We start from the raw sequence: 26,310 nt of genomic DNA, 5'->3' as shown, positions 1-26,310 counted from the left end.
TTATACCTGTGTTCGACAGTGTTGGGTGTAAGTAAAAGTCCACAAAACCCTAGTTTTCTGATGTCTCCTTAACCACTGACTTTATCTCATGGCAAGCTCCCTTCTGCCACCATTCAGCCACCCTGTCTTCTTTTGGTCCTTTCAACTCATGAACTTGTTCTTTCCTTGGGAATTTTGCACTGGGCATTCTTTTGCCCAGAAAGCCCGTGAATCTCCGCAGCTGCCTCCTCCCATCCGTCAATTCTCAGATTCCAACGCCCTGCCAAAGAGAGGACTCCCTGGCCAGCTAGTCCAAAGAGGCCACCCAGTCACATTCTAACACACCATCTTATTTTAAGTCTCTGCTTAGTACTTTCCTGATTGTGTAATCATCCAACTATATGATTCTTTAAAAATTATATTCTTTATTTTTTGTTTGTTCAATAGTTAATATCTATTGGTCAGTCTCTCCCACCAGGAGCCACATCATTCTGTTCTTTGTTACATCTCCAGTGTCTAGAACACTCCTTGACACATAATAGGCCCTCGATAGTTTGTGGAATGAATAAATGAGTGAATAAAATATCTGTTGAATGAATGAGCCCAACCCTGTGCAACTCATCTTTCGCTTTACCACACAGCACATTTCCTCTTCTCAAAATCATTTTCCCAGCCATTTGCTAGAGAAGAGAAAATTTTTGCAGCTATTGAAATTCCCCAGAGAATTCCAAATGTGGCTACCAATGTAGTGGCAGATACAATGATAAAATGACTCCGCACTCCTATGCTGAATTATTTTGAAAAGTACATGTACTTTCATCAGTCCCTAAATTATCCTGAAATTATCCCTAAATTATTAATAAAGAAAAAACTATACTTTATTATTGAAAATGAGGCTTGTGAATGCAGTCTTATTCAGGGTAGTAGGCAGATTAGTTTTCTTCTAAACCTTAAAATAATCTCTCCCTAAAAGCTCCCGTTCAGTTAGCTGATCATGGCTGCGACTTTAACTTTTCCCACTTGTGATAAATTGCCTACAAATTTAATGCATCCTGGAACTGAGAACCTGTTTGTGCCGGTTTGAATGCATTATGTCCCCCAAAACTCCATTATCTTTGGTGTAATCTTGTGTGGGCAGACATTATCAGTGTTGATTAGATTGTAATTCTTTGAGTGTTTCTGTGGAGATGTGCCCCACCCAACTGTAGGTGATAACTGATGAGATAGTTCCGTGGAGGCGTGGCCCTGCCCATTCAGGGTGGGCCTTGATCAGTGGAACCATATAAATGAGCTGACAAACAGAAGGAGCTCAGTGCAGTGCAGCTGTGAGTAACATTTTGAAGAGGAGCTACAGCCAAGAGGGACACTTTGAAGAAAGCACAGGAGCTGCAGATGAGAGACAGTTTGAAGACAGCTGTTGAAAGCAGACTCTTGCTCCAGAGAAGCTGAGAGAGGACAAATATCCCAAGTGCAACTAAGAGTGACGTTTTTGAGGAACTGCAGCCTAGAGGGGAACATCCTGGGAGAAAGCCATCTTGAAACCAGAACTTTGGAGCAGACACCAGCCACATGCCTTCCCAGCTAACAGAGGTTTTCTGGACACCATTGGCCATCCTCCAGTGAAGGAAGGTAGCTGATTGCTGATGTGTTACCTTGGACACTTTATGGCCTTAAGACTGTAACTGTGTGATCAAATAAACCCCCTTTTATAAAAGCCAATCCATTTCTGGTGTTTTGCATTCTGGCAGCATTAGCAAACTAGAACACTGTTGCACCAATTTTGTTTCTAATTTCCCTCTAATTTGTATCTGTTTCTAGAATGGTAATAAAATTAAACATAAATCACATGAAAAAAATAAGGTTAGGGGCTGCAGTTTCACATGGAGTTTCATTAAAAGAGTATATAACATAATCAGGATTCTGAGATAATCAACATGAAATAATCTGCAATATTACCAGGGAAAATTAATGCTGGAATAGATACAATTGTATGAGGAAAATAGGCACAATAGTTCTGAATTCATGCAGTTTCTTATTAAAAAATGATTATTAATGGGTGAGTGGGCTAATTAAAATATACTGTAGGGGTCTCCTACCAGGCCAAAAAACAGAACAAATAATCTAATTACTTTCATGTCTGAAAATAGAAAGAGGAATTGTAATCTTGAGAAAGGGATATTTATCATGTCACTTGAGACATAGGGTGATAATAAACCAGGCCTTTTTGTGACACTAATTAAACCATATGGAATACACTGGGATGGAAGGCAGAAGAGAAAAAGAGAAACAACAAACCACTATTGCATTGAAATCTCAGGGCTTTGAAAACAGAGAACAACCTCATGCATTGGGGTTTAGACCTATGGTGTGGTAACTTCTGTTTAGCTGCAAACCTCCCCACCACCACCTGCCAAGTACGAAGGCACTTATGTCTCCCTAGCAGCCTGCCCTTTATTGATGCACCTTTGTGGTCTCTAAGTAATAATGAGGATGGTGATTATTTGTTTGGAGTTTTACAATTTATGAAGCATAATTTCAATCCATTATTTCACTTGAGAGACTATATGAAGATGACTTTGTTGCCTACTCAAACACTAGGAGATGAAGACAATATTTTACTCACTTAAATTTTTCCACTCATTGTAACTAAGAGAGCCCACCACACCCCCCAAGTGAGTCTTCCCGGAGCAAAAAATATCTGCCCTAAGCTGAATTTTTGTCTTTATCTAGACAGAGAAGCAGCTGGCAGATGCCATTGCCAAGAAAGAGAAAGGAAGAGGGAGGGAGAAGGAGAGAGGGAGGGAGGGAGGGGAGAAAGAGAAAGTTTAAATTCTATATTACCAAACATTTCAGTGAAATTAATGTCTATTTTCATTTTTGAAAAAAGATTATATGTTCTAAAGCCCTAGAATCAAAAGTATGACTTAATACAACTTTCTGGAGGGAAACTTGGCCAAATGTATCAAACCTATTAGAACATACATACTAGAAGATGCATCTCTGTCAAAATGAAAATGCACATGCACAGACTGGCTGCGTAAACAGACACATATCCACATTAAATTGAGGGGCAGATAGCTATAAAAAAAGAAAATGGAGTGGTTAGTGGAGATACCATTGATTGAGAAAAGGAAGATGCCAAGGAGCATATATAGTAAGCTACATTTTGCATAAGAAAGAAGGGAAATAAGAAAACACATATATCTGCCTCTCTTAGAAAAGGAAGTAGGAGGGATCAACCAGAAAGCAATGAAGAGGTGGGGAGGAACGAGGTTGAAAGGAAATGCAAGGAAGTGGCACTTCTTTGAATGTACCTTTTCATGTAGTTCTGACTTTGAAGAACATGTTAATGTTCTGTGTATCCGCAAAATAAAATTAAATCATCAGGGGGAATGGGGAGATGCTCACTGGGTGTAGGGTTCTGTTTGGGGTGATGGGAAATTTCCAGTAAGGGTTCTGCAACATTGTGAATGTGATTAATTCCACTGAATGGGATGCTTGGGAGGGGTTGAGATGGGAAAGTTTTTGTTATATATTTGTTTCCACAATCTAAAAACAATAAAAGAGCAACTGAAGAAACAATGGCAATTAAATGCAGTACATGATCCTGGGCTGGATCTAATAATGGAGGAGAAAGGGCTCAAAAGGACATTATTGGGACTAAGAAAAAAATCGAAATATGGACTGTAAGCTTTATATCAATGTTAAATTTCTAGAACTTAATAACTGAACAAATGAATAACCTGTTCTTAGGAAATATACAGGAAATTATTATGTGTTCAAGGAATATGATGTATACAACCTACTCTCAAATGTTTAGAAAATAAATTAGGTATAGATAGCTAGATGATAGATAGATAGATAGATAGATAGATAGATAGAGTGATAAACAGATAAATGGATTGATAGATTGATCAACAAATATAAAGGGATTAAAATCATACATACCATGATGGGATCAAACTAGAAATCAGGAAAATCTCCAAACACTTGGAAATTGAACAGTACATCTCTAACCTAATGCATGAGTCAGAAAAGCTGTCTTAAAGGAAATAAGTGTGTAGTACAGTGGTCAGTCTCTGCAATGCCTTTGAACGAGAATTCATTCTCTTGTTACTAAGCCCTGTACCTTAGTCCATCAGGACAGGTGAGTCTTATGTTAAAAGTGGAAAATGGAAAGGTGAGAGTATGGGTTCCTGTCTGCAGAGGGAATCCTGAGGGAGGCCAGTGGGTGAAAGGATGTCAAAAGGGAAATCATTATATGCCTCACTGCAAGGAAAGAACGCGACACTGATTTTGAAATGTGAGAGTCAGGCAATAGTTTCTCTGAATTGAGAGAGTAACCAAGAGAATGGGTGCTTGCTCTCCAATAACTTTCTAGTCCTCATTCCACTCCTTCCCCGGCTATGGCCCTGCCTTTGGACCCTGTGGAACACCCTGAAACATTACTAAAAACACCCCCGCTTTTGTAGTTTAAGCTTGATTGAGCTGGTAGCTGTCATTTGCCACCCACGTAAGTAAGACAATCTCAAATAGGAGAAAAAAATCAAGGAGGCTGAGGAGAGAGGAGACGTTAGGAAAAATAAAAAATGTTTTGACAATTCTAAGGAATGAAATTATTGTTTACACGCCATTTTTTTCATAACGTGAATTCAGGTATTTGAAATAGACACATTTTAATTGTCCATTTATATTCTTTATAGTAAGAGCAATAAGGAAATGAATATTAAAAAATAAAAATTAATGATCAGAAAACTAATAGAATGCATGCTATTAATATGTTATTTATGTTTAATATTATTGCTTCATAGATTTTTTTATGTCCCTGATAAGTTATAAGTAAATGAAGTTTTGAAAAGTGAATCTTTCAAAATATAGCTGAGCTAGCTAATATTTTAATAAAACAATAATACTGTGAGCACCTCTGCCCTAAACAAAAGGCTGTAATTAGAGGCCCTGATCAACTTTAGCATTTTAGAAAGGATTCTTGAAGCTACACACCTATAAAAATAATAATTTTCAGGTCCGAAGTTGAATACTGTCCTCTCACCATGCTGTTGCCCCCTAGTGGCCGAGAACAAGAACGTAAATTTGAGTAGGTACTGCCCCATAGGTGGCTCCAGCAGCTATACAGAAACAGCCGCTTAAGTTTAGCCACCTCATCCCTTCCCATATCCTCAACCAAACCAGTGGTCTCTCAAGAGGCAGCTTTCCATCTTTTCCCAGAAAAGCTTTTTCCCAAAGACCCTACTTCTATCTCAGTGTTCCACTGTTCCTAGCATTCCAGGGCTAGGAGCTCTGGGTTGTGAACATGACAGGTAGCTTGGGAAGTCACTCAGAGAAGTCTCCCCAACAATCTTCTCCCTTGGCTGCCATGCCATGGAACCCTCCTTGGAAAGAGAAAAAAGAGATTGGAATGCTTCCCACTCTACTTCACAAAGTGCTGGGTAAAGGGAAAGCTACTGGGACTAATGGACCCATGGAAAAGGGCACCAGTGAGCTGTCATCTTTTACAAAAAGGGAGGCTGTCCCATGTGTGAAAAATACTTGGAGTCTGCACTTCTTGCTGAATTCCCTTTGGAGAGTCCTCCAGTTTCTCTGGTCCGGGCTTCATCTGTAGAATCCTGCTCTGCCAAATTTGCCCCAAATTGTCATCCCTGGGACAAATAATCATTTACCCTGTAACTCTTACACATAATATGCATTCTCTTTCTCCTAGTGGGCTCTAAGCTTCTGCAGGGAAAAATCTGTGTCTCAATCACTTTGATCATTTTGTGGGCTAGTTTCCCAGCATATTATAAAAACTGAGACTCTCAAACCCTCTCTTAAACCTTTTGGTAGTTCCTCTTCCTTTTTTCTTTCTTTTTTAAAAAATTCTTATTTATTTCAGAAGTTGTGGGTTTACACAACAATCATGCATAAAATACAGGATTCCCATACACCACCCTATTATTAACACCATGCATTGGTGTGGAACATTTGCTACAACTGATGAAAGCACAATTTATAATTGTAATATTAACTATTGTCCGTAGTTTAACTTACAGTTCACTGTATTGTGTAGTTCCATGGACTTTTTTAAACAATTTATTCTAGTAACATATATAACACCTAACATTTCACCTTTAACCACATTCAGGTATATGTTTCAGTGCTGTTAATTGCATTTGTACTGTTGTGCAACCATTACCACTATCCATTACCAAAACACTTCCATTGTTCCAAACAGAAACTGTACATTTTAAGCCTTAACTCCCTATTCCCTAACCCTACCTGTCCCCTGGTAAACTACATTCTAGATTCTGATTCTATGAGTTTACTTGTTCTAATTATTTCATATCGGTCAGTGAGATCATACAGTATTTGTCCTTTTGTGTCTGGCTTATTTCGTTCAACATGTGATGTCTTCAAGGTTCATCCATGTTGTCTCATGTATCAGAACTTCATTTCTTTTTGCAGCTGGATAATATCCCATTGTATGTATTTGCCACATTTTGTTTATCCATTCATCGGCTAATGGACACTTGGTTGCTTTCATCTTTTGGCAATTGTGAATAATGCTATGAACACCAGTATACAGATATCTGAGTCCCTTGCTTTCAACCCTTTTGGGTATATACCTATAAGTGGGAATGCCAGGTCATATGGTAATTCTAAACTTAACTTTCTGAGGAACCACCCAACTGTCTTCCACAGCAACTGCACCATTTTACATTCCCACCAGCAATTAATGAGTGTTCCTATTTCTCCGCATCTTCTCCAACACTTGTAATTTTCCGTTTTTTAAATAGTTCTAGTGGGTGTGAAATAGTATTCTGTGGTTTTGGTTTGTGTTTCCTTAACGGCTAACAATCTTTTCACATTTTTTTTTTTTGGCCATTTGTACATCTTCTTTAGAGAAATATCAATTCAAGTCTTTTGTCTTCTTTAAATTGAGTTGTTTGTCTTTTTGTTGTTAAGTTAAAGGATTTCTTTTTATATTCTGGATATTAAACCCTTATCAGATAGGTGGTTTTCAAAGATTTTCTCCCATTGTGTGGGTGGTCATTTTACTTTCATGATGAATTCCTTTGTGGCACAAAAGTTTTTGATTTTGATGAGGTCCCATGTATCTATTTTTTCTCGTGTTGCTTGTGCTTTGGGTGAACCAGTACAGCATATGTAGAAGTCCCTCTGCCCCATATCCCTGGTGGCAGCCTAGGATGACTGCAGGGCAGAAGGCACATTTCCTGGGAACTCCCCAGTGGCTCAGCCCTCCTCTCTCCTTCATCCTTCTCCCAGGGTGGTGAAGGGAGGACCTGGGTACATGGTGACCCCCACCCTGGGATCCTGAATCATGACTTATCCCATAATCAAAACTTGTGGCCACCGTGGCCGTGGGCGCACCAGCCCCGGGCCCCATCTCCGTCTTCTGGAGCCCGCAGGAGCTGGGCGCGTCGCTGGCACCATTGGAGGTGCAGCCGGGGACGTGCTGCCTGGAGGGGGCCCCGTCTCGCTGCTGGCAGGCAAGCTGCCCGGCCCCGACAACCAGGTGACCGCCACCCACCCCACGAGGACCCCGCCAGGAAGCCGGGAGAGGGAGAAGATCGTGGCTCCTGTCGGCGTCTCCCCTGAGCCACCGCCACGGCGTGTGACCTTCACGCTCCCGGGGCTGAACGCGGCCAGATCGGTCATCGTGGAGACTGGAAAGGGCAAGGCACCTGCTCCGAAGCGCATTTCAGGAGACGAAGAGGAGAACCCGCTTCCGGCCGCCCCGAGGGTCCCCAGCGCGGGTGGCTGTACCGGTTCCTGGACCAGCGGCCGCGCGGCTCCGCACCACACCCCGCGGGAAGGTTTCCGCCTTGCGGGGGCTGCAGGGACGCTGCGGTGAGGGCCACAGGCGGCCTGGCGGCTGGGATCTGTGGCGCCGGGCTCCACTCTGCCCCGCCCTGGGCTTCATTTCGCAGAGGCCTCGGGGTGCTGCTGGAGGCCCGGGGGCCCCGCCGGGGCGCGGGCACCGGCTGGGATTAAAGGAGGCTTGCACCAAGGCCTCTCTGTCCCTCGGTCTTTGACGCGCGGGGGGCGTTTAAGTGTCTGATCGCGGCCCTGTCCCAGCCCGGACGGGGCGCATGGCCGGCCCTCCCCTGGGGTACGGGCATCCCCGGGTGTGCCCCCGCCACCTGCAGTATCGGCGCGACCCCTTCGTCCCCGTGCCGCAGGCTCCGAGCCTCGGTGGCCCCTGCGTCTGGGCTCTGGCGAACTGGGGCGCTGCGCTCGGCCGTCCCCTGCTTCTACCAGCCTCAGGGAGGGCGCGGACCCAAACCATAGAAACTAAGGTGGCCCCAACCATCGGGCACGTGGAATTGAAAGTGAGGAAATGGGACAGGGGCCAAGAAAACGGGTTGAGAAACGGCGCAGGGGAGAGTTGGCAGGGTGGCAGCGTGGGCCCGGGCAGCTGCAGGTGGTGGTACTTCAAGCTGGGGCGGGATCCAGGGGAGAAGAGAGGGCACGGACCCGGGACCCCTGCATGGGGTGTGGCCCTTTCCTGTCCCCTTCCTCCTACTGCAGCAGCCGCCCTGCTCCAAGTGTGCCTGTGGCCCCCTCCCATGGCCTTCAGAGAGAAACCCCTCCTCCCAGACCTCCCACCAACCTTCCCTCCCATCTTTCCCTCCTTCACCCCTCCCCAGCCCACCCACCTCTTCTGTTCCTGGAATCTGCCTGTTCATTCCCACCTCAGGGTCTTTGCCCTCTGCCCACTATTTTCTCTCCTTCAGCTTTTGCCCTGTCTGGGCCCTCACTACCTTCAGGTCTTGGTGCATTGACCATCCCCCACCTTTGTCACTATCTGACAGTTCTATTTTGTCTTTGCGTTTATTTTATCCCACTCTGCCCACTGAGGGTCCATGAAGCCTGGATGGTGATCTATTTTGCACGTGTCTGCATGCCCAGAATTTAGCTCAGGGGCTGGCACATTTGTGGAAAGAATGAATCAATCCTGGGGCATAAGCGAGGGTTACTGTGCCAGTTTGGATATGTTAAGTCCCCCAAGAAAAAGCCATGATCTTTTAATCCAATCTCGTGGGATATTTGGATTAGGTTATTTCCATGGAGATGTGACCCACCCAACTGTGAGTAATACCTTTGATTGGATTATTTCCATGGAGGTGTGGCCCCACCCATTCAGGCTGGATCTTGATTGATTACTGGAGTATTTTAAAAAGAGACCCACAGGCCTAGAAGCTAGCTGCATCTGAGAGACACAGTTTGAAGATGGCCGTTGAAAGCTGACAGTTACATTTTGGATAATGCCACTTTGAAATGCAACCTGGGAGCAAACAGACACCAGCCATGTTCCTTCCCAGCTAATAGAGGTTTTCTGGAAGCCAATGGCCTCTCTCCAGTGAAGGTACCCAATTGTTGGTGCCTTATCTTGGACACTTTATGGCCTTAAGACTGTAACTTGGTAACCAAATAAACCCCCTTTATAAAGCCTGTCCATTTCTGGTGCTTTGCAAAACGGCCGCATGAACAAACCAGAACAACTACATTCAGATGTTATTGGTGGCTTGAACACACTGCAGGTTCATCTCTTTATCTGGTGGAAAGTTATCCAGGGCTGGTGGAGCAGCATCATGAACTTTTCAGGGAGCCAGTCTCCTTCTACATCATAGCTCTGCCATTGTCATCATGTGACTTCTGCCTCATGGTCCAAGGTAGTGGCTTGTGCTCTAGCCAACACACTCACATTCCAACCACTGTAAGAGGAAGGGGAGAAGGTAATTCATGCTAAGGAAACATCCCAGGATTCACCCAAGACACTTCTGCTCACACCCCCATGACCAGACTATGTCACATATCCACACAGAGTAGCAGGAGCCCTGGGAAGTTTAGTCTGTTAATGGGGCAGCCATGGGCCCTGCTATAATCGGGGACTCTGGCCACTGAGGCAGACTGGAGTGGTGGGTATCAGGGATCCAGCTGGATCCATCACCTCATCCGATAACATGATTGATCACATTTAAGCCAGGAGTGCAGACTCCATGCCCTGTATTCATTCATTCACTCACTCACTCACTCACAAGCACTGAGGGCTGTTTCTGCTCCAGCACTGGAAAAAGAGGCTGAGCAGGAGGTAGGAGTGGCAAATAGGCCCAGTCCAGTGATATGCACCCTGGGGGAGGCAGGGATGGCTTCCTGAGGGGTTGGTGTCCAATCTGAAGCCTGGGGTGTGCAGACCCGCCACCAGTTGCGGCAGGAAATGGGGTGAGTGTTCCAGGCTTCAGAACCCCCCAGGCAAAGTCCTGGTGGGGTGGGGAGGGGAGGGGAGGCAGATGATGAGCCTTGGGGGACTATAGGCAGGGGCTCTGAGGAACCTGTGCTTTCCAGAGGTGATAGAGAGCTAAAGAAGTGCTAGAGGTCAGAGTCAGACCCCCAGGCTGAGGGCTGGAGCGTGGGGTACAGGATATGAGGGGCTGGGTCCCAGAGAAGGGACCATCAAGACAATTCAAAAGTGACATGCGCACACTACAAAAAAAGCAACTAAATACAAAGAAAGACACTAATGACATAACTGAGAAACAAAAAACATACAAGACAAGCCGAAAACAGATGGTTGGATGGCAGAAGTCCATCCTTCCTTCCCAATTGTTACTTTAAATGGCAATGGATTGAACATCTCTTTTAAGAGACAGAGATCAGCAGATTGGATAAAAAAGTGTGATCCATCTGTAGGCTGTCTACAAGAGACTCACTTTAGATACAAAGACAAAGAGGTTGAAAGTAAAAGTCTGTGTATTAGTTAGGGTTCTGTAGGGAAACAGAATCAGCAACAGATATCTATAAATACAAGCTTTTACAAAAGTGTCTCATGCATCTGTGGATATGCAAGAGTCCATATTCCGTAGGGCAGGCAGCAAACAGGCAACTCCAATAAAGATGTTTGATGAACTCCTCAGGCAGTGAACTGGCAACTCTGATGAAGGTATTCAATGAACTCCTCAGGAAACGCTTTGCTGGCTAGCCGAAGAAATGAAGGTCCTTTATCTGTCTCACTTAAAAGTCTTCAACTGATTGTATTAAATCCAGCAGACTGCATTCTTGCATTGTGGAAGACATACTCTTCAATGATGTAATCAGTCACAGCTGCAGCTAATTGACTGCTGATTTAATAAACCAACCTTCTGGTTTATTAACCAGCAACAGATGTCCTTGCAATAACGGTTAGGCCAGTGCTTGTTGACCAGACACCTGGGCACCATCATCTGGCCAAGTTGACACATGAACCTAACCATCACAGGGTGGAAAAAGATATTCCATGCAAACTAATCAAAAGAGAGCCAGAGAGGCTATATTATTGCTAGACAAAATGGACTTTAAGTCAAAAAAGATTACAAGTGACAAAATAGAATATTATATATCAATAAAAGGTTCAACTCAGCAAGACGTAATGATCATAAACATATATATACCTCACAAGTGAGCTCTAAAACATGTGAAGGAAAAATTGCTAGAATCAAGGCTATTGAGTTGCAGTTCAACAGTTTCAGGTATTTCCTTCTAGCTATTCCAATACAGTAAAAACTAAAAAGGGATATTTGTATAATGCATAAGAAAAACCTCCAGAATGACCTCTCACCTCCATTTGAAATCTCTCAGCCACTGAAACTTTATTGTGTTTCATTTATCTTCCCCCTTTTTTTTGTCAAGAAATCTTTCTCAATCCTACGATGCTGGGTCTAGGCTCATCCCCAGGAGTCATGTCCCACATTACCAAGCAGATTTACACACCTAGGAGTCATGTCCCATGTAGGTGGAGGGCAGTAAGTTTACCTGCCAAGTGGTTTTGCCTCCGTTTTTACAGATGAACCATAATCATGTAAGATGGTAACAACAAGGAAAACTAGGTGAGAATCACACAGAAACCCTCTGTACTCTCCTTGCATCTTTTCTATAAACCTAAAATGATTCTGTTCCAGTTTGCTAATGCTGCCATTATGCAAAATACCAGGAATGCATTGGTTTTTTTTTTTCATTTTGATATTTGCTAACTCTTTTTTTTTTAGTAAATTCAGTTTTATTGAAATACATTCACACACCATACAATCATCCATGATATACAATCCACTGTCCACAGTATAACAGTTATGCGTTCATCACCACAATCTATCTCTGAACATTTTCCTTATGTCAGAAAGAACCAGAACAAGAATAAAAAATAAAAGTGAAAAAAGAACACCCAAATCATCCCACCATCCCACCCCATTTGTCCTTTAGTTTTTATCCCCATTCCTCCACTCATCCAATCACTAGATAAAGGGGGTGTGATCCACAAGGTCTCCACAATCACACTGTAATCTACATTATTGTAATCTACACTATTATATAATTGTCTTCAGGAGTCCAGACTGCTGGGTTGAGTTTGGTAGTTTCAGGTATTTACTTCTAGCTATTCCAATACATTAAAGCCTAAGAGGTGTTGTCTATATAGTGCATAAGAATGTCCACCAGAGTGACCTCTTGACTCCATTTGGAATCTCTCAGCCACTGAAACTATTTCGTCTCATTTTGCATCCCCCTTTTGGTCAAGAAGATACTCTCAGTCCCATGATGCCGGGTCCACATTCATCCCTGGGAGTCCAACTCTGCGTTGCCAGGGAGATTTACACCCCTGGGAGTCGGTTCCCACGTAGGGGGGAGGGCAGTGAGTTCACCTTTCAATCCCCAGCAAATTTTTAAGTTTAATGTGATATTTTATGTCAATGTAAAAGAAAATATAAAAATGTGTAAATCCCTTACCACCACCGTAGGATATTATCACCAGTCTCATGCACCAATGGAGAGGTATTAAGTGAACTTCTTTATCAAGTCAGAGTCTCCTGTCCCAGAAGTACAGAGTTTGATGACATATCATGGTTATGAGGATGGAGAGGGAAAGCGGTACCTTCACCATCACGCAGCTCCTGGTGATGAAGGACAGCTCAGGACAGGAGGACAAGGTACAACCCAGGGCCTGGGAAGGGCTCTGGATTCCACAGTGCTTGGTCCTGAGGCCATGGCAGGTGCATCCGGTCTCAGCTTGGTCACTGCTTCTCCACCTCACTCCTTATTCCACTATCCTCCCATTGCCATGCCCCTTGCTTGTCTCCCTGGCTCTTCTTGCTTGAGAATTTTCCGCACCCTGTGGAAAAGAGGTCACCAAAACATTCTAATAAATAGCACACATAGTCCTACAGAGAGACTTTGAAGAGGGGATGAACTTTTGGCAGGTCTGTATTTATAATTTTTTCAAGAGCTTTTGGACAAGACAGTATTCCCGATTTTAAAATAGAGGAATGTGGAATATGACTCCAGGGGAGGAAGGTAGACCCGGTATCGTGGGATGGAGAACATCTTCTTGACCAAATGGGGGAAATGAAAGGAAATGAAATAAGCTTCAGTGGCAGAGAGATTCCAAAAGGATCTGAGAGGTCACTCTGGTGGGCACTCTTACGCACAATATAGACAACCCTTTTTAGGTTCTAATGAATTGAGGTAGCTGGTGGTGGATACCTGAAACTATCAAACTACAATCCAGGACCCATGAATCTTGAAGATGATTGTATAAAAGTGTAGCTTATGAGGGGTGACAATGGGATTGGGAAAGCCATAAGGACCACACTCCCCTTTGTCTAGTTTATGGATGGATGAGTAGAAAAATGGGGGAAGGAAACAAACAGACAGACAAAGGCACCCAGTGTTCTTTTTTACTTTAATTGCTCTTTTTCACTTTAATTATTATTCTTGTTATTGTTGTGTGTGCTAATGAAGGTGTCAGGGATTGACTTTGGTGATGAATGTACAACTATGTAATGGTACTGTGAACAATCGAATGTACGATTTGTTTTGTATGACTGTGTGGTATGTGAATACATCTCAATAAAATGAATTAAAAAAATAAAAAATAAAATAGAGGAATGGACACACTGAGCTGAGATGACAACACTGGGGAATCATCAGACACAAAGCAAACTCTGGAAAGATTTTGTGTTTCAGGTTATTAGGTTGGGGCAATAAAGGGGGCCAGTTTCTTCAGGGAGTCAGCAAAATATTCTAAAATACCTGTTTAGGAACTAAGTTTTTCAACAGATTTACATAGCAGAAGCCACAGAAAATTGCCCCAATCACTTTGCCAAAAAGCAACTGAGACCTAAAAGCAGGATAGCCATGTATCCCAGTTTGCCTGGGACAATCTCCATTTATGCTTCTTGTCTTGACTTAATTTTAGATAGTGTCTGTCCCCTTTCCTCTCAAAAGTGACCTAGTTGGCTAATAGATTATATGGCCAGCCTTCCTTAGGAAAGATTCCCTGAGTTGTTTGAAGGTCACTGTATTTTATTTTTTATTGTCATTTATGTTTTTTTGTTTGTTTTAGTATTACAGAACTGGGGATGTGGAAGTTCAGTCCCTACAATGACTTCTCCCAAGCCTGCCCTTTGCCAGGACTCCCTATTCTACTGGTGCCCTGTTCTAGTTTGCTAATGCTGCCTGGATGCAAAACACCAGAGATGGATTGGCTTTTATAAAAGGGGCTTTATTTGGTTACACAGTTACAGTCTTAAGGCCATAAAGTGTCCAAGGTAACACATCAGCAACTGGGTACCTTCATAGGAGGATGGCCAATGGTGTCCGGAAAACCTCTGTTAGCTGGGAAGGCACGTGGCTGGCGTCTGCTCCAAAGTTCTGGTTTCAAAATGGCTTTCTCCTAGGACGTTCCTCTCTAGGCTGCAGTTCCTCAAAAATGTCACTCTTAGTTGCACTTGGGGTATTTGTCCTCTCTTAGCTTCTCCGGAGCAAGAGTCTGCTTTCAATGGCCATCTTCAAAATTTCTCTCATCTGCAGCTCCTGTGCTTTCTTCAAAGTGTCCCTCTTGTCTGTAGCGCCTCTTCAAAACATCCCTCACAGCTGCACTGAGTTCCCTCTGCCAATCAGCTCATTTATATGGCTCCACTGATCAAGGCCCACCTAATGGGCAGTCCAACACTCCATGAAAATTATCCAATCAGAGTCATCACCCACAGCTGGGTGGGGTGCATTCCAAAGAAACACTCAAAGAAATCTAATCAACACTGATAAGTCTGCCCACACAAGATTACATCAAAGATAATGGTATTTGGGGGACACAATATATTCAAACTAGCACATGCCCCTAACTCCACCCAAGCCCCTCTCAACCAAACCTTTGCCCTTGAGTGGCTCCTACCCAGCAGCCTCCAAACATGCTCACCCACCTCCCATTCTAGAACCCATGTCCTCCTCTATCTGTCATCCAATCTTTTTTGAACTTGTCTTATCCAAACCTCTCCAAAGGGTAATCATCATTCACATTCTCCAAGCCCTCAGCTCCCATTCCTTGTAACCCTCTGAACTCTGCCACTCCTCTGGTGCTGCTTTCTCTGATGTCCTCAGGGTAGAAAGAGTCACCCTTTTCACTCTGCACACTCTCCTGTGGGATCACATCTTTTCTTTTGTTTCCAGACCTCTCCAATACCCTGATGACTCTCAAATCTAGATCTGTCTCGATGTTTTCTTGCCTGAGCTTAAGACATGTAGACTCGACAGCAGGCTGAGCATCCTCTGCCAGAAGCTCTTCAGATGACATTCACCACGTTCTCCTCTTAACCTTCTGCTCAGTGTTGTTTTAGTTTGCTATGACAAATACCACACAGTGGTTTTACTCAGATAGCAAGAATTTATTGGCTCACAGTTTTGGAGGTTAGAAGTTCAAAATCAAGGTGTCAGCAAGGCCATGCCTTCTCCAAAGTCTGTGGTGTTCCAGTGATAGCTTTCTGACAATGCCCCGTCACATGGAGATGTCTCCTTGTGTTCCTCCTCTGGTTTTCATTTCCACATCCAATTCTCTCTGCTTATAAGGGCTTCAGCCGTATTGAATTAAGGCCCACCCTCATTCAGTTTGGCCTCACCTTAACTAAAAAACGTCTCCAAACATCTGATTTACAAATAGGTTCACAACCACAGGGCCTGAACTTGTCTTTGGTGGGGTCATGGCTCAATTCTCAATACCCTCGTTCCCTATCTTGATGAAAGAGACCATCATCCAACCAGTCACCAAGTCAGAAACCTGGTGATCGTAGATCCCACTCTCTTCACCCTCCACATCTAGGTAAAATGAAATCTGGTTGGTTTTACCCTCTAAATATTTCTCTTGTCTATCACCCCTCCATTGTCGAAACCTCTGCCCTAATTTTCCGACTCCCTCTCATAAGTCTTACAGTCTCCCTAGGACAGAACTGCAGCCTCCAGTCTTATCCACTTCAGATCCATACTACACAGAGTAAATAAGGGGTGGACTGTCTGGCAGGGAAATCTGACTTTCTCATTTGGTGCTTCAAGCCTTCATCTACAGGAGAAAGGGTTGATTCTTCCCTGAGGAACTCAAGGCCTCCTGTGCCCACACTTGCCATATTCCCTGGCTCACTCATTATATTCCAGCAACCCTTGGCCGTGGGAGGCCTCCACCAGCTCCCTCTCCACATTTGCCTGTGCTGCGTTCTCAACCACAAAGCTCCATCATGCAAACACTTAGCCTGGCTCATCCTACTGGTCAACGATCCCCTCCAGAAAGCTTCTGACTGGGTCAGGGGTGCCTCCTCCATGGCCATGTCTCCACCATAACAATTCACTCATTCATTGACTCACCGACAGCTATTTCATGAGCTCCTACTCTGTGTGGGGAACTGGGGCCAGAGAGTGGAGGAGAAGGCAGAAAGGAAGGGAGTGCTGGTGGTAGAGGACACATCAAGAGAGTGATGGCCCCACTGATGGCGGCCAGGTGAGGTGTGGGCTCAACATGCCCCTTGGGTATGTCCACAACGAGCCTGGCTCTTTACCTGTTTGCTTCTCCACTAGGCTGTAAGACTTACAGGACAAAATGCTCTCATACTCATCCTATTACCTGCCAGGCCAAGCACAGAATCTGCCCTAGAGCAGGCTCTCCATAATATTTGATGAGTGAATAGAACTAGAACATTCAAATCAAGGCTCATTCTATTACAATTTGCTATCATGACCTTTGAATTAGAAAGGATCTTACCGATGTGGTCCAGTTCCTCCTCTGCTGAACAGGTAAGAACCCCCAAATCCAGTGCGATGAGCAGAGAGGAAAGTCAAGGGTCAAAAGCAAGACCTCTCAGGCCAAGCTTCAGTGCTGTGTCTAACTTGAGTGAACCAAATGTGTTTTGTGCACCTTGGTAATACAGTAATTCTTAATATTTTTAATCACGTGTTTAACAATAAATTTTAACATTCTCTCTTCCTTCTTTCCTTCCTTCCACTGTTCTTTCCTTCCTTCCTTCTTTCCTTTGGAAGACATTTAAGCCTCATCTCAAAAAATAAACAAGAGTTTTCCAAGTATTCGGGAGGAAGATGTTCCCACAGAGGCACAGCTGCTGCAAGGGGCAGAAGCAGTAAGTACTTCAGTCCTTCCATTAATTTCTTTAGACTTTTTTAAGATTCTTTTATCTCAGTTCATCAGCTATTACATCGCATCTCACATTCTACTAGCTGCTTATGCTTTTACTGATCCCCTTTCAAAAGAGAATAGTTGATTCAGCTCCTCCAATAGGGAATCTGCACCATTCTGCAAATTAGCTACAAGGTTTTAAACACTCAGTGTGTGCATGGAAAACTGTACTCACTCTCTGAAAAGGATCATTCCACAAACCTGTACTGACTGCTGTGTGCCAAGCCCTGAGCTTAATGCTGATGCAGAATCAAAGATGTAGTTGAGACTACAGAGGATGCAAGGGGGCCGGCCTGGTGAAGCAGAAGACATCACCTACTCACTCTTAATCATCTCTAAGACACACACCATCCATTAGAGATTTATTTGGTGAAAACTCCAAAGTCCCTAAGAAGATTGAGTTCAGCCATTGTATTGGTTTAATAACTGTAAATTCATTGAAGGCAGGAACCAGATCTGACAGTGCTTAAAAGTAATCCTTGACACTCCTCCTTGCTCACTGCCTCCCCCACCCCATATCTATCACCAAGACCTGTCCATTTACCCCAGAAATGTTTTTCAAATCCAGCCATTTCTCCCCATCTTTACCATCACCTGCATATTCCAAGCCACCATTACTTCTCTTCTGGATTACTGCAGTTGGCTCCTAATTGGTCTCCTTGCATCAATTCTAATCCTTCTCCAATTCCCTCTAATCCAATCTCTACACATCAGCCAGAGTGATGTTTGCAAAATGCAAGCCCAATGACACACAATGTTTAAAACCATTCGGTGCCTTCCCACCATTCTTGCTGTTACAATGTGGTCTGTCTCATTGCACATCCCCAGTAATCTCTAACCTGCTTTCTATCTCTGTGAATTTGCTGTTTCTAGTCATCTCTAAGTTATATCATACAATATTTGTCCTTACGTGCGTTGATTATTTCACTGAGCATAATGTTTTTGAGATTCTTACATGTTGTTGTGAGTTCTCATAGCTTCGTTTTTTTCCTTATGACTGAATAATATTCCATTGTGTGTACATACCACATTTTGTTTATCCATTCATTTGTTGATGGACACTTGGATTGTTTCCGGCTTTTGGCTATAATGAATAATGCTGCTATAAACAGTGATACACGAGTATCTGTTTGCAACCGTGTTTTCACTGTCTTTAGGTTTACACCTAAAAGTGGGATTCCCGGATCAAATGGTAATTCTAAATTTAACTTTTTGATGAGCCACCATATTGCTTTCCACAGTGGCTGCATCATTTTGCATTCCCAACAAAAATGCACTAGAGTTCCTATTTTTTCCGCATCCTGTCCAACACTTGTTATTTTCCATTTTTAAAATAGCCATCCTTTTGGGTATTTATTGGTATCTTATTGTGGTTTTAATTTGCATTTCCTTAATGACTAAAGGAATTGAGCATCTTTTAATGTGTTTATTGGCCATTTGTATATCTTCTTTGGAGAAATGTCTACTCAAGTCTTTCGCTCATTTTTAAAGTTGGGTTGTTTGTCTTTTTGTTGTTGCATTGTACAAGTTCTATATATATTTTGGATATTAAGTCTTTACCAGATATATGGTATAAAACTATTTTCTCCCATTCTGTAGGCTGCTTATTCATTTTCTTGATAATGCACAAAAATTTTTACCTTTGATAAAATCAGATTTATCTACTGTTTCTTTTGTTGCTCATGCTTTTCATATCATATTTAAGAATCCATTGCTGTATCCCAGGTCATGACGATTTGCCCCTATGTTATCTTCTAGGAGTTCTATAGTTTTAGTGCTTATCTTTAGATCCTTGATCCATTTTCAGTTGATTTTTGTACCATATAAATTTTTTTTGAATCAGTTTTTCAAGCTCCCGGAAAAATCTGACTGGTCCTTTGTTTGGAACTGCAATAAATTTATATGTAAGTAATGAACAATAAGAATATGAAATATGAGTTTCCATAGTCTAGCACAAATGATTCAATGTGAAGAATGATTTTTCACAAGAAGCCAAAAACAAATGGCAAATTAGAAGCCTAACTCAAAAAATTTTTGAAAATACTGTTTTACTGAACTGGAGAGCCATTAGATTTAAATATATAAATATACATATACACAAATACACTCACACACATATACAAAAATATCAGATGGTGAGAGGTGCTAAGAAAAGAAATAAATAGCAGAAGGAGATGGGAATTGGATATTGCTTTTGGTTGAGTCACCAGGGAAGATCTCCCTGGGGAGTTACCAGGTGAACTGAGTTCTGAATGATGAGAAGGATCTAGATATGCAAAAACTCACGGGGAGAACATTTTGGGCAGAGGAAACAGACAATGCAAAGGCCGCAAAGACTGGCATATGTAAGGAACAGAAAGGAGATGTTCCGGTTTGCTAATGGTGCCAGAATGCAAAATACCAGAAATGGATTGGCCTTTTCAAAGGGGGGGTTATTTGGTTACACAGTTACAGTCTTAAGGCAATAAAATGTCCAAAGTAAGGCATCAACAATCGGGTATCTTCATTGGAGGATGGCCAATGGCATCCAGAAAACCTGTTATCTGGGAAGGTACATGGCTGGCATTTGCTCTGGAGTTCAGGTTTCAAAATGGCTTTCTCCCAGGACGTTCCTTTCTAGGCTGCAGCTCCTCTTCAAAATGTCACTCTCAGTTGCTCCCAGCTGCTCTGCATCTGAGCCTATGTAGCTCTTTTCAAAGTACTCCAGTGATCTAATAAAGACCCACCCTGAATGGGTGGGACAACACCTCCATAGAAATAATCCAATGAAAGTTCTTGCCCACAGTTGATTGAGTCACATCTCCATGGAAACACTGAACCAATAGGTTCCAACCTAATCAACACTAATGCATTTGCCCCCAAAAGACTGCATTAAAGAATATGGCTTTTTCTGGAGGACATAATATATACAAAGTGTCACAGGAGATGAGTGGTAGAAGATGAGGACAGGAAGACAGGCAGGGGCTTTGACACTGGCTGTGGTAGATTGGCTGCTGTAAGTCCTCCCCTCTCTGTAGACGCACTCTGTTCCTCCCATCTAGAGATGGAATCTGTTTCCGCTCCCCTTGAATCTGGCCCAGCACGTGACTTGCTGTGACCAATTAAATGCAGTGGAAGTGACACTGTGTCAGTTTCAGGCCTTTTCGGCTTTAAGAGGCTTGACAGCATCCACTTTCTCCTCTTGGAGCTCTGAGCCACCGTGCAAGATAGTTCACCTACCCTGCTAGAGGGAGAGGCCACAAGGAAGGAGATGGGGCAGGAAGCCACTAGAAGAAAAGAGATGAGAGAGAGAGAGAGAGAGAAGAGAGAGACCCAGCCAACCCCTAAGTTGTTCTGGCTTGTTCTGGCCAACTGACTCAGATGCCAGATAGGTGAGTGAAGCCACCTTGGGCTTTCCAGCACTGGTGGAGCTGCCCCAGCTGATGCTGTGTGGAGCAGAGACCAGCTGTCCCCATGGAGCCTTGCCCAAGTTGTGGAATTGTATGCAATTAAATGATGGCGGTGGTTTCAAGCTACTTAGTGTTAAGGTAGCTTGTTATACAGTAATAGATCACTGAAACACCCTGGTGTATGGATTTTACTCTGAAGGAAGGTAGGGAGGGAGGCATGACCTTAAACAGGGGTTAGTGATTTGGTACACAATTTAAAAGATCAGATTTCAATGCTGTCTTAGTTTGCCAAGCTGCTATGACAAATACCACACAGTGGGTTGGCTTAAACAACAAACATTTGTTGTCTCAGTTTCAGAGTCTAGAAGTCCCAAATCAAGGCATCAGCAAGCCCATGTTCTCTCCTTGAGGTCTGTAGCACTCTTGGGCTGGCTTGCTGTAATCCTTGGGGTTCCTTGGCTGGCAGCTCTGCCTCTAATCTCATGGTGTGTTCTTGCTCCTTGGGTCTACTCTTCAGGATTCTGCTCACTTCTGTCTCTCCCTATGGCTTCCTCTGACTTTGGCTTCCAGTTTCTTCTCTTCATAAGGCCTCCAGTAATATAAGACCCACACTGATTCAGTTAGGACACACCTTAAGATTAAAAATGACATCTTCAAAAGGTCCTACTAATGCCGGAGAGCCCCAGGAGTTTTCGGAGAGGTCAAGACCTCGACCAGGGGCTGGCGCCGTGAGGGTTCTTGATTCAGCTGCAGGAAAGAATTCAAGGACTAGTCAGTGTGTACAGCCAAAGAATCCAAGGCTAAGTCAGTGTGTACAGCCAAAAAGTTTAAATACACAGCAAAAGTACACGCTCAAAGGGGGTGAGTGCAGGCGTTCTCCAAGAGAGGGAAGCCCTCTGAGGACAGGATCCTTGCATTAAAAGAACTTGGGGGGAGGAGGGGCAAGATGGCGGCATAGAGAGGAGTGGAAGCTAAGTAGTCCCCCTGGAACAACTACAAAAAACCAGAAACAACTAGTAAATAATCCAGAATAACTGCGGGGGGACAAATGAGACCATCCACTCATCATACACCAACCTGAATTGGGAGGAATGCCCGAGAACACAGCATAAAATCTGTAAGTAAAACCTGCGGAACCAGGTCGGGAGACCCCCTCCCCCATAGCCCGAGCTGCGGAGCCGCGTGGTGCCAGAGAGAAGCTCTCTCCCAGCAAGCGAATACAGCTCAGCTGAGCTCCAACTGGGGTTTTAAGTAGCGAGTGTGAACTGCTCACTACAGGTACGCAGCCCCAAAAAACAGACAGAGGCTTTGGGTGACGACTGACCTGGGAGAGCCGGAGGGTCGCCTTGGACTGGGTCTGAAGGGGACTGTCTGTTTCTTTTTTGGCTCAGTGGAGAAAGCCCCAGTCATTTTCAGTTTCCAGGGCTGTGACTCAGAGAAGGGTGGAGACAGCACAAGCAGAGAGAGAGAGACCATTGAAATGCTAATGACCTCCACCTGGACGGTCTGTCTTCTCTAGGAGGAAAGGGGTGGGGCCCTTTCCATTCAGAACCAGACCCCAGAGCCTGGGGCAACACGGCCACACCTCCTCACACCAGTCAAGAATTATAGGCTAACAGGCGTCACCCGCTGGGCAGAAAAGCACAGTGACCCGGGGCATCACAGGGTGGAGCAATTTTCTAAGACACACCCGCAGGGAAACCAGATACTGAATATTTCTTCCCTCTGGGACCTGAGCCTGTTCTGGTCTGGGAAAACCTGATCTGGATAACCAAGGAAACCATGCCTAGACAACAGAAAATTACAACCTACACTAAGAAAAACAAAGTTATGGCCCAGTCAAAGGAACAAACATACCCTTCAACTGAGTTACAGGAATTTAAACAAAAGAACTTGGGGGGCCCTTCCCCCTCTGGTTATGCTAATAAGAGATTGATGAGCTGCACTTTTCATTAGTTCCTTTTGGGCATCTACCGGAGTGAGGGCCAGGTGTATGTGCCGAAAATAACTTGTTCTGGGTCTTAGGGTGACTTTCCCCCTCTCTCCTTCCTTATCTGTCTGCCCCATTATTACAAATGGGTTCACACCCACAGAAATGTGGATAAAGATTAAAAACACGTCTTTGTTGAGGCCCGTGATTTAACCTGTGACAGGTGCCGTGTGCAGAACCGAGTGGAGTGGGAGCCACAGGCAGCAGAAAGGCCAATTGAGAGGTTCTTGCTGCAGTCAGGAAAGAGGTGTTGGTGACAATGACTGGGCATGGGGAGAAGAGGACAAGTTCAAGATTTGCTTTGGAGGTAGGACTCACAGGATCTGCTGCTCAACTGGTCACGGAAGACAAAGAGAAAAAAATGTATGGAAGAGAAGAAAATGTATACAACCACTTTGGAAAACTGCTGGGTGGTGGTTACTAAAGCTGAACACATACCCAGGAATTCCATTCCTAGATATACCAAGAAGCAGGTACATATGTTCACCAAGGCAAGTACAAGAATGCACATAGCTTTATTCAAAATAGCCCTAAACTGGAAAGAAACCGAATGCCTGAATGGTAAAGTGGGTAAGCAAACTATAGATGATTTCTACAATGGGATGTCTTATAGCAATGAAAGTGGGAAAGCAATTGCTACAGACAACATGAGGAGTCTCACAAATGTAGTGTTCAGCAAAGGAAGCCAGATCTGGAAGAGTACAGCCTGTAAGATTCCATTTATATCAAGTTCAGAAACAGGCAAAATGATGTTGGAAATCAGGAGGTTACCCTTGCAGAAGGGGCTGCTGAATGGAAGGGATCCTGGTGGCAAGGGCAATTCTGGTGTGCCAGTAACATTCTGTTTCTTGATTTCAGGTCTGGTTGCTCAGTGTGTTCACTTTGTAAAAACGAAATCATTGAGCTTATGTTTTGTGTAATTTTCTATATGCCTGTTGCAATTCAGTAAAAAAAAAAAAGTTTACACCAAAAAATGCAAATAGGAAGTAAATTTAAGGCATAATGCCTATATGGGGAAAAAAAAAACAACCTATGGAGACTGCCTTGCAAATCCAAACCTATTGAATAATGGCAAAAAAAATTTATTTAAAAGAGCTAACTTGTAGATTTTAGCTTAGGCAACTGGGTCAATATTGGTGCCATTTACTGAGTTGAGGAAGACTGGGGAAAAGAAGGATTGGTTGGTTTCATGATTTTTTGTTTGGTTGTCTGGTTGGGTTTTTTTTCTTTTTTGGTGGAAGAGGGGGTGGGGTGCCTTCACGACAGCCTGAATAACCTTTGGCTTATTGGAATCTCCCAGTCACTTTTGCCTTTCCTTGGTGATTCTCCAGGCTGCAATTTTCTGCTGGACTCATACTCCAAAAACTGATCATGTGATCATTATTTCCACCAGAAAAGGCAGCTAAGCCAGCAATTACCTGTCTCCACACCTCCCTGTCTCCCATACCCCCTACCAGATTGATCTCTCTATCATCTATCACCTATCTATTATCTCTCTCTACTTACCTACCTACTTAACTATATAGCTATCATCATCTATCATCTCTATCTATCCACCATCTAGCTAGCTAGTTATCTACTTAGCTAACTACCTGATTCTCTCTCTCTCTCTCTCTCTCTCACATACACACACACACACACACACACATGGATGCTCCAGAATCTCCGTGTTCCCAAAACAGCTTCCTCACTCCCTCCCTTATGGAAATGAGATGTTGCTCATAAAGGAAACTGAGGGTGCCTAAAGTCACTTGGAATGCCTTGACTTCAGACTCCATAATCTCAGATAAATGTCCTCAGGATATTATCATTTTTTTAAATGTCTGATCTTATTTATTCGTTACTCCTAGAAAATCTTATTTTTTACTGGACTCAGACTTAGAGGCAGAAGCTCTCAGAACAGACAGCCTCCATCTCTTGGTAATCTGTTCCTGGAGTTTTTCTTTGGCCTCCTTCACTTTCTTGGCCAAAAGTGCAGCATATTCTGCAGCCTCTTGTTCATTTTTCTTAGTACACTGTTTTTTCAGGGCAGTATGCCAATGTTTATGTTGTAGAAGTAACAAGATGCTGAATCTTGGGCGCTTTGGTCCTGGGTTTCTTACCTTCTTCGTTCAAAGCCTTTCTCATTACATAGTGGTGGATGGCATCTTCTTTAGAGAGACTGAAAAGTTTGTGGATGTCACTAGCTCCTTTGGGCCCCAGGCAACAAGGCACAGCAGTATCCATCAGTCCAGGAATATCCTTTTCTCCTTTTCTTTTTTGCAATAACCAGGTTGAGAACACTCAGATTGGCATCCAGAAAGATGCCAGTTCTTGGTCTATAGCAGGAATGCCCCTTACTCTTTAAGAGGTGGACACAGTCAAGGGTCAAGACACCCTGCTTCATGGGGAAACCTTGTTTGTCATTTACACCACTGATTCAGACAACATAACCCTCCCACTCTTCGCCCAGAGTGTCAGCAGCAACTTCTGTGGCTGTACACTTCTCATAAAAGGTACAAAGTTTGCATTCTTGGTCCACATCAATGAGCTTCTGTCAGTCAGTGACAGGGAAGGAGATGTTCAGCTTCATGCTGAAGTAAACAGGGGCCTTGAAAAAGAGCCTAATGATGTTATTTGATCCCAGTCAGAGGAGAGAGAACTGGGAGGCCATTGGCAGACACCTGCCTGATAGCCAGGGCTTCTGGAGGGACCCACGTACAGCAAGTCTCTTCAGCCAGGTCAGAGACCCTTTTATTTGTAGCTCGCTGGCAAAGGCAACAGGTTGTCCTTTGAATACAAAGCTCCCTCAGTCAGTCAGGTTTTCTCTTCAGGACCTTTCTCCCAGGACATTTCTCCTCAGTTCACCTTTGTAACGTTCAGGATGAGTGAAAAACAAAAGACTCCTCAATGGAACTCATGCGAGGAACTCCTTTGAGAATTGGGCAGTGAAGGACTAAGAAATAAGGCCTCAAGTAGGAAGAGAGCTGGGGATCTAGTTTCCTTCTGGGATCCACACTTGGATCCTAGAAGTTCAACAATGACATCTGTAAGGACTCTCCTGTTATAAATGAAAGTTTCACATCCTATTGCCTGGCCAGCTCCTATTTATCCTTCAAAACCCTGCCCAATCATCCCTTCCTGATATATTTTGGATGCTTGTTCCCATTCTCCTTCACCTGCTTGAATAAAAGCATGCACCCACTCATTTTGCCACGTGACTTTGTGTTACCTCCTACTAGAGTGAACAGAATATATTTCAACACTGATGTTGGGCTTAGCAACATGGACTGTCTTACTCAATGACATGTGGGCTAAAGCGATATTGTGATAGTTCCAAACCAAGGCCTTGGGAAGTATTTAATGTTTCCAATTGCCCTCTCACATTCCTGACATTTGCCATGAAAACACATCCTAGGGTAACCACTGGTCCAAGGTGGATGACAAATATACGGAGCAGACCTGACCCCAACCTA

At 43.7% G+C, this 26,310-nt stretch overlaps 2 protein-coding genes and 1 pseudogene across 2 annotated transcripts in view; 2 read left to right on the top strand and 1 right to left on the bottom strand.

The window, feature by feature from the left end:
* The window catches only part of GOLM1 (golgi membrane protein 1), a 182,373-nt gene that overhangs the window by 1,139 nt on the left and 154,924 nt on the right, over positions 1-26,310 (top strand). The window contains exon 2 of the mRNA XM_037797948.1: positions 17,323-17,420. The gene's annotated coding sequence lies outside the window, so the exon portion shown is untranslated. The remainder of the gene's footprint in view (positions 1-17,322; positions 17,421-26,310) is intronic.
* Positions 7,316-8,245, top strand: LOC119545151 (6-phosphogluconolactonase-like). The gene has a single exon (XM_037850739.1). It carries the CDS (start codon positions 7,316-7,318, stop codon positions 7,847-7,849), a length of 534 nt encoding a protein of 177 aa, XP_037706667.1. The 3' UTR covers positions 7,850-8,245.
* On the bottom strand, positions 24,712-25,427 carry LOC119505281 (annotated as a pseudogene).

The sequence above is a fragment of the Choloepus didactylus genome, chromosome 10 (assembly GCF_015220235.1).
Source record: "Choloepus didactylus isolate mChoDid1 chromosome 10, mChoDid1.pri, whole genome shotgun sequence".
NCBI lineage: Eukaryota > Metazoa > Chordata > Mammalia > Pilosa > Megalonychidae > Choloepus > Choloepus didactylus.
Note: the sequence above shows the minus strand (reverse complement) of the source record. Positions and strands in the feature narration are given on the sequence as shown.

Excerpts from the sequence above, each read along its gene's own strand:
- LOC119545151 (XM_037850739.1), top strand. The coding sequence starts at position 7,316 with ATGACTTATCCCATAATCAAAACTTGTGGCCACCGTGGCCGTGGGCGC.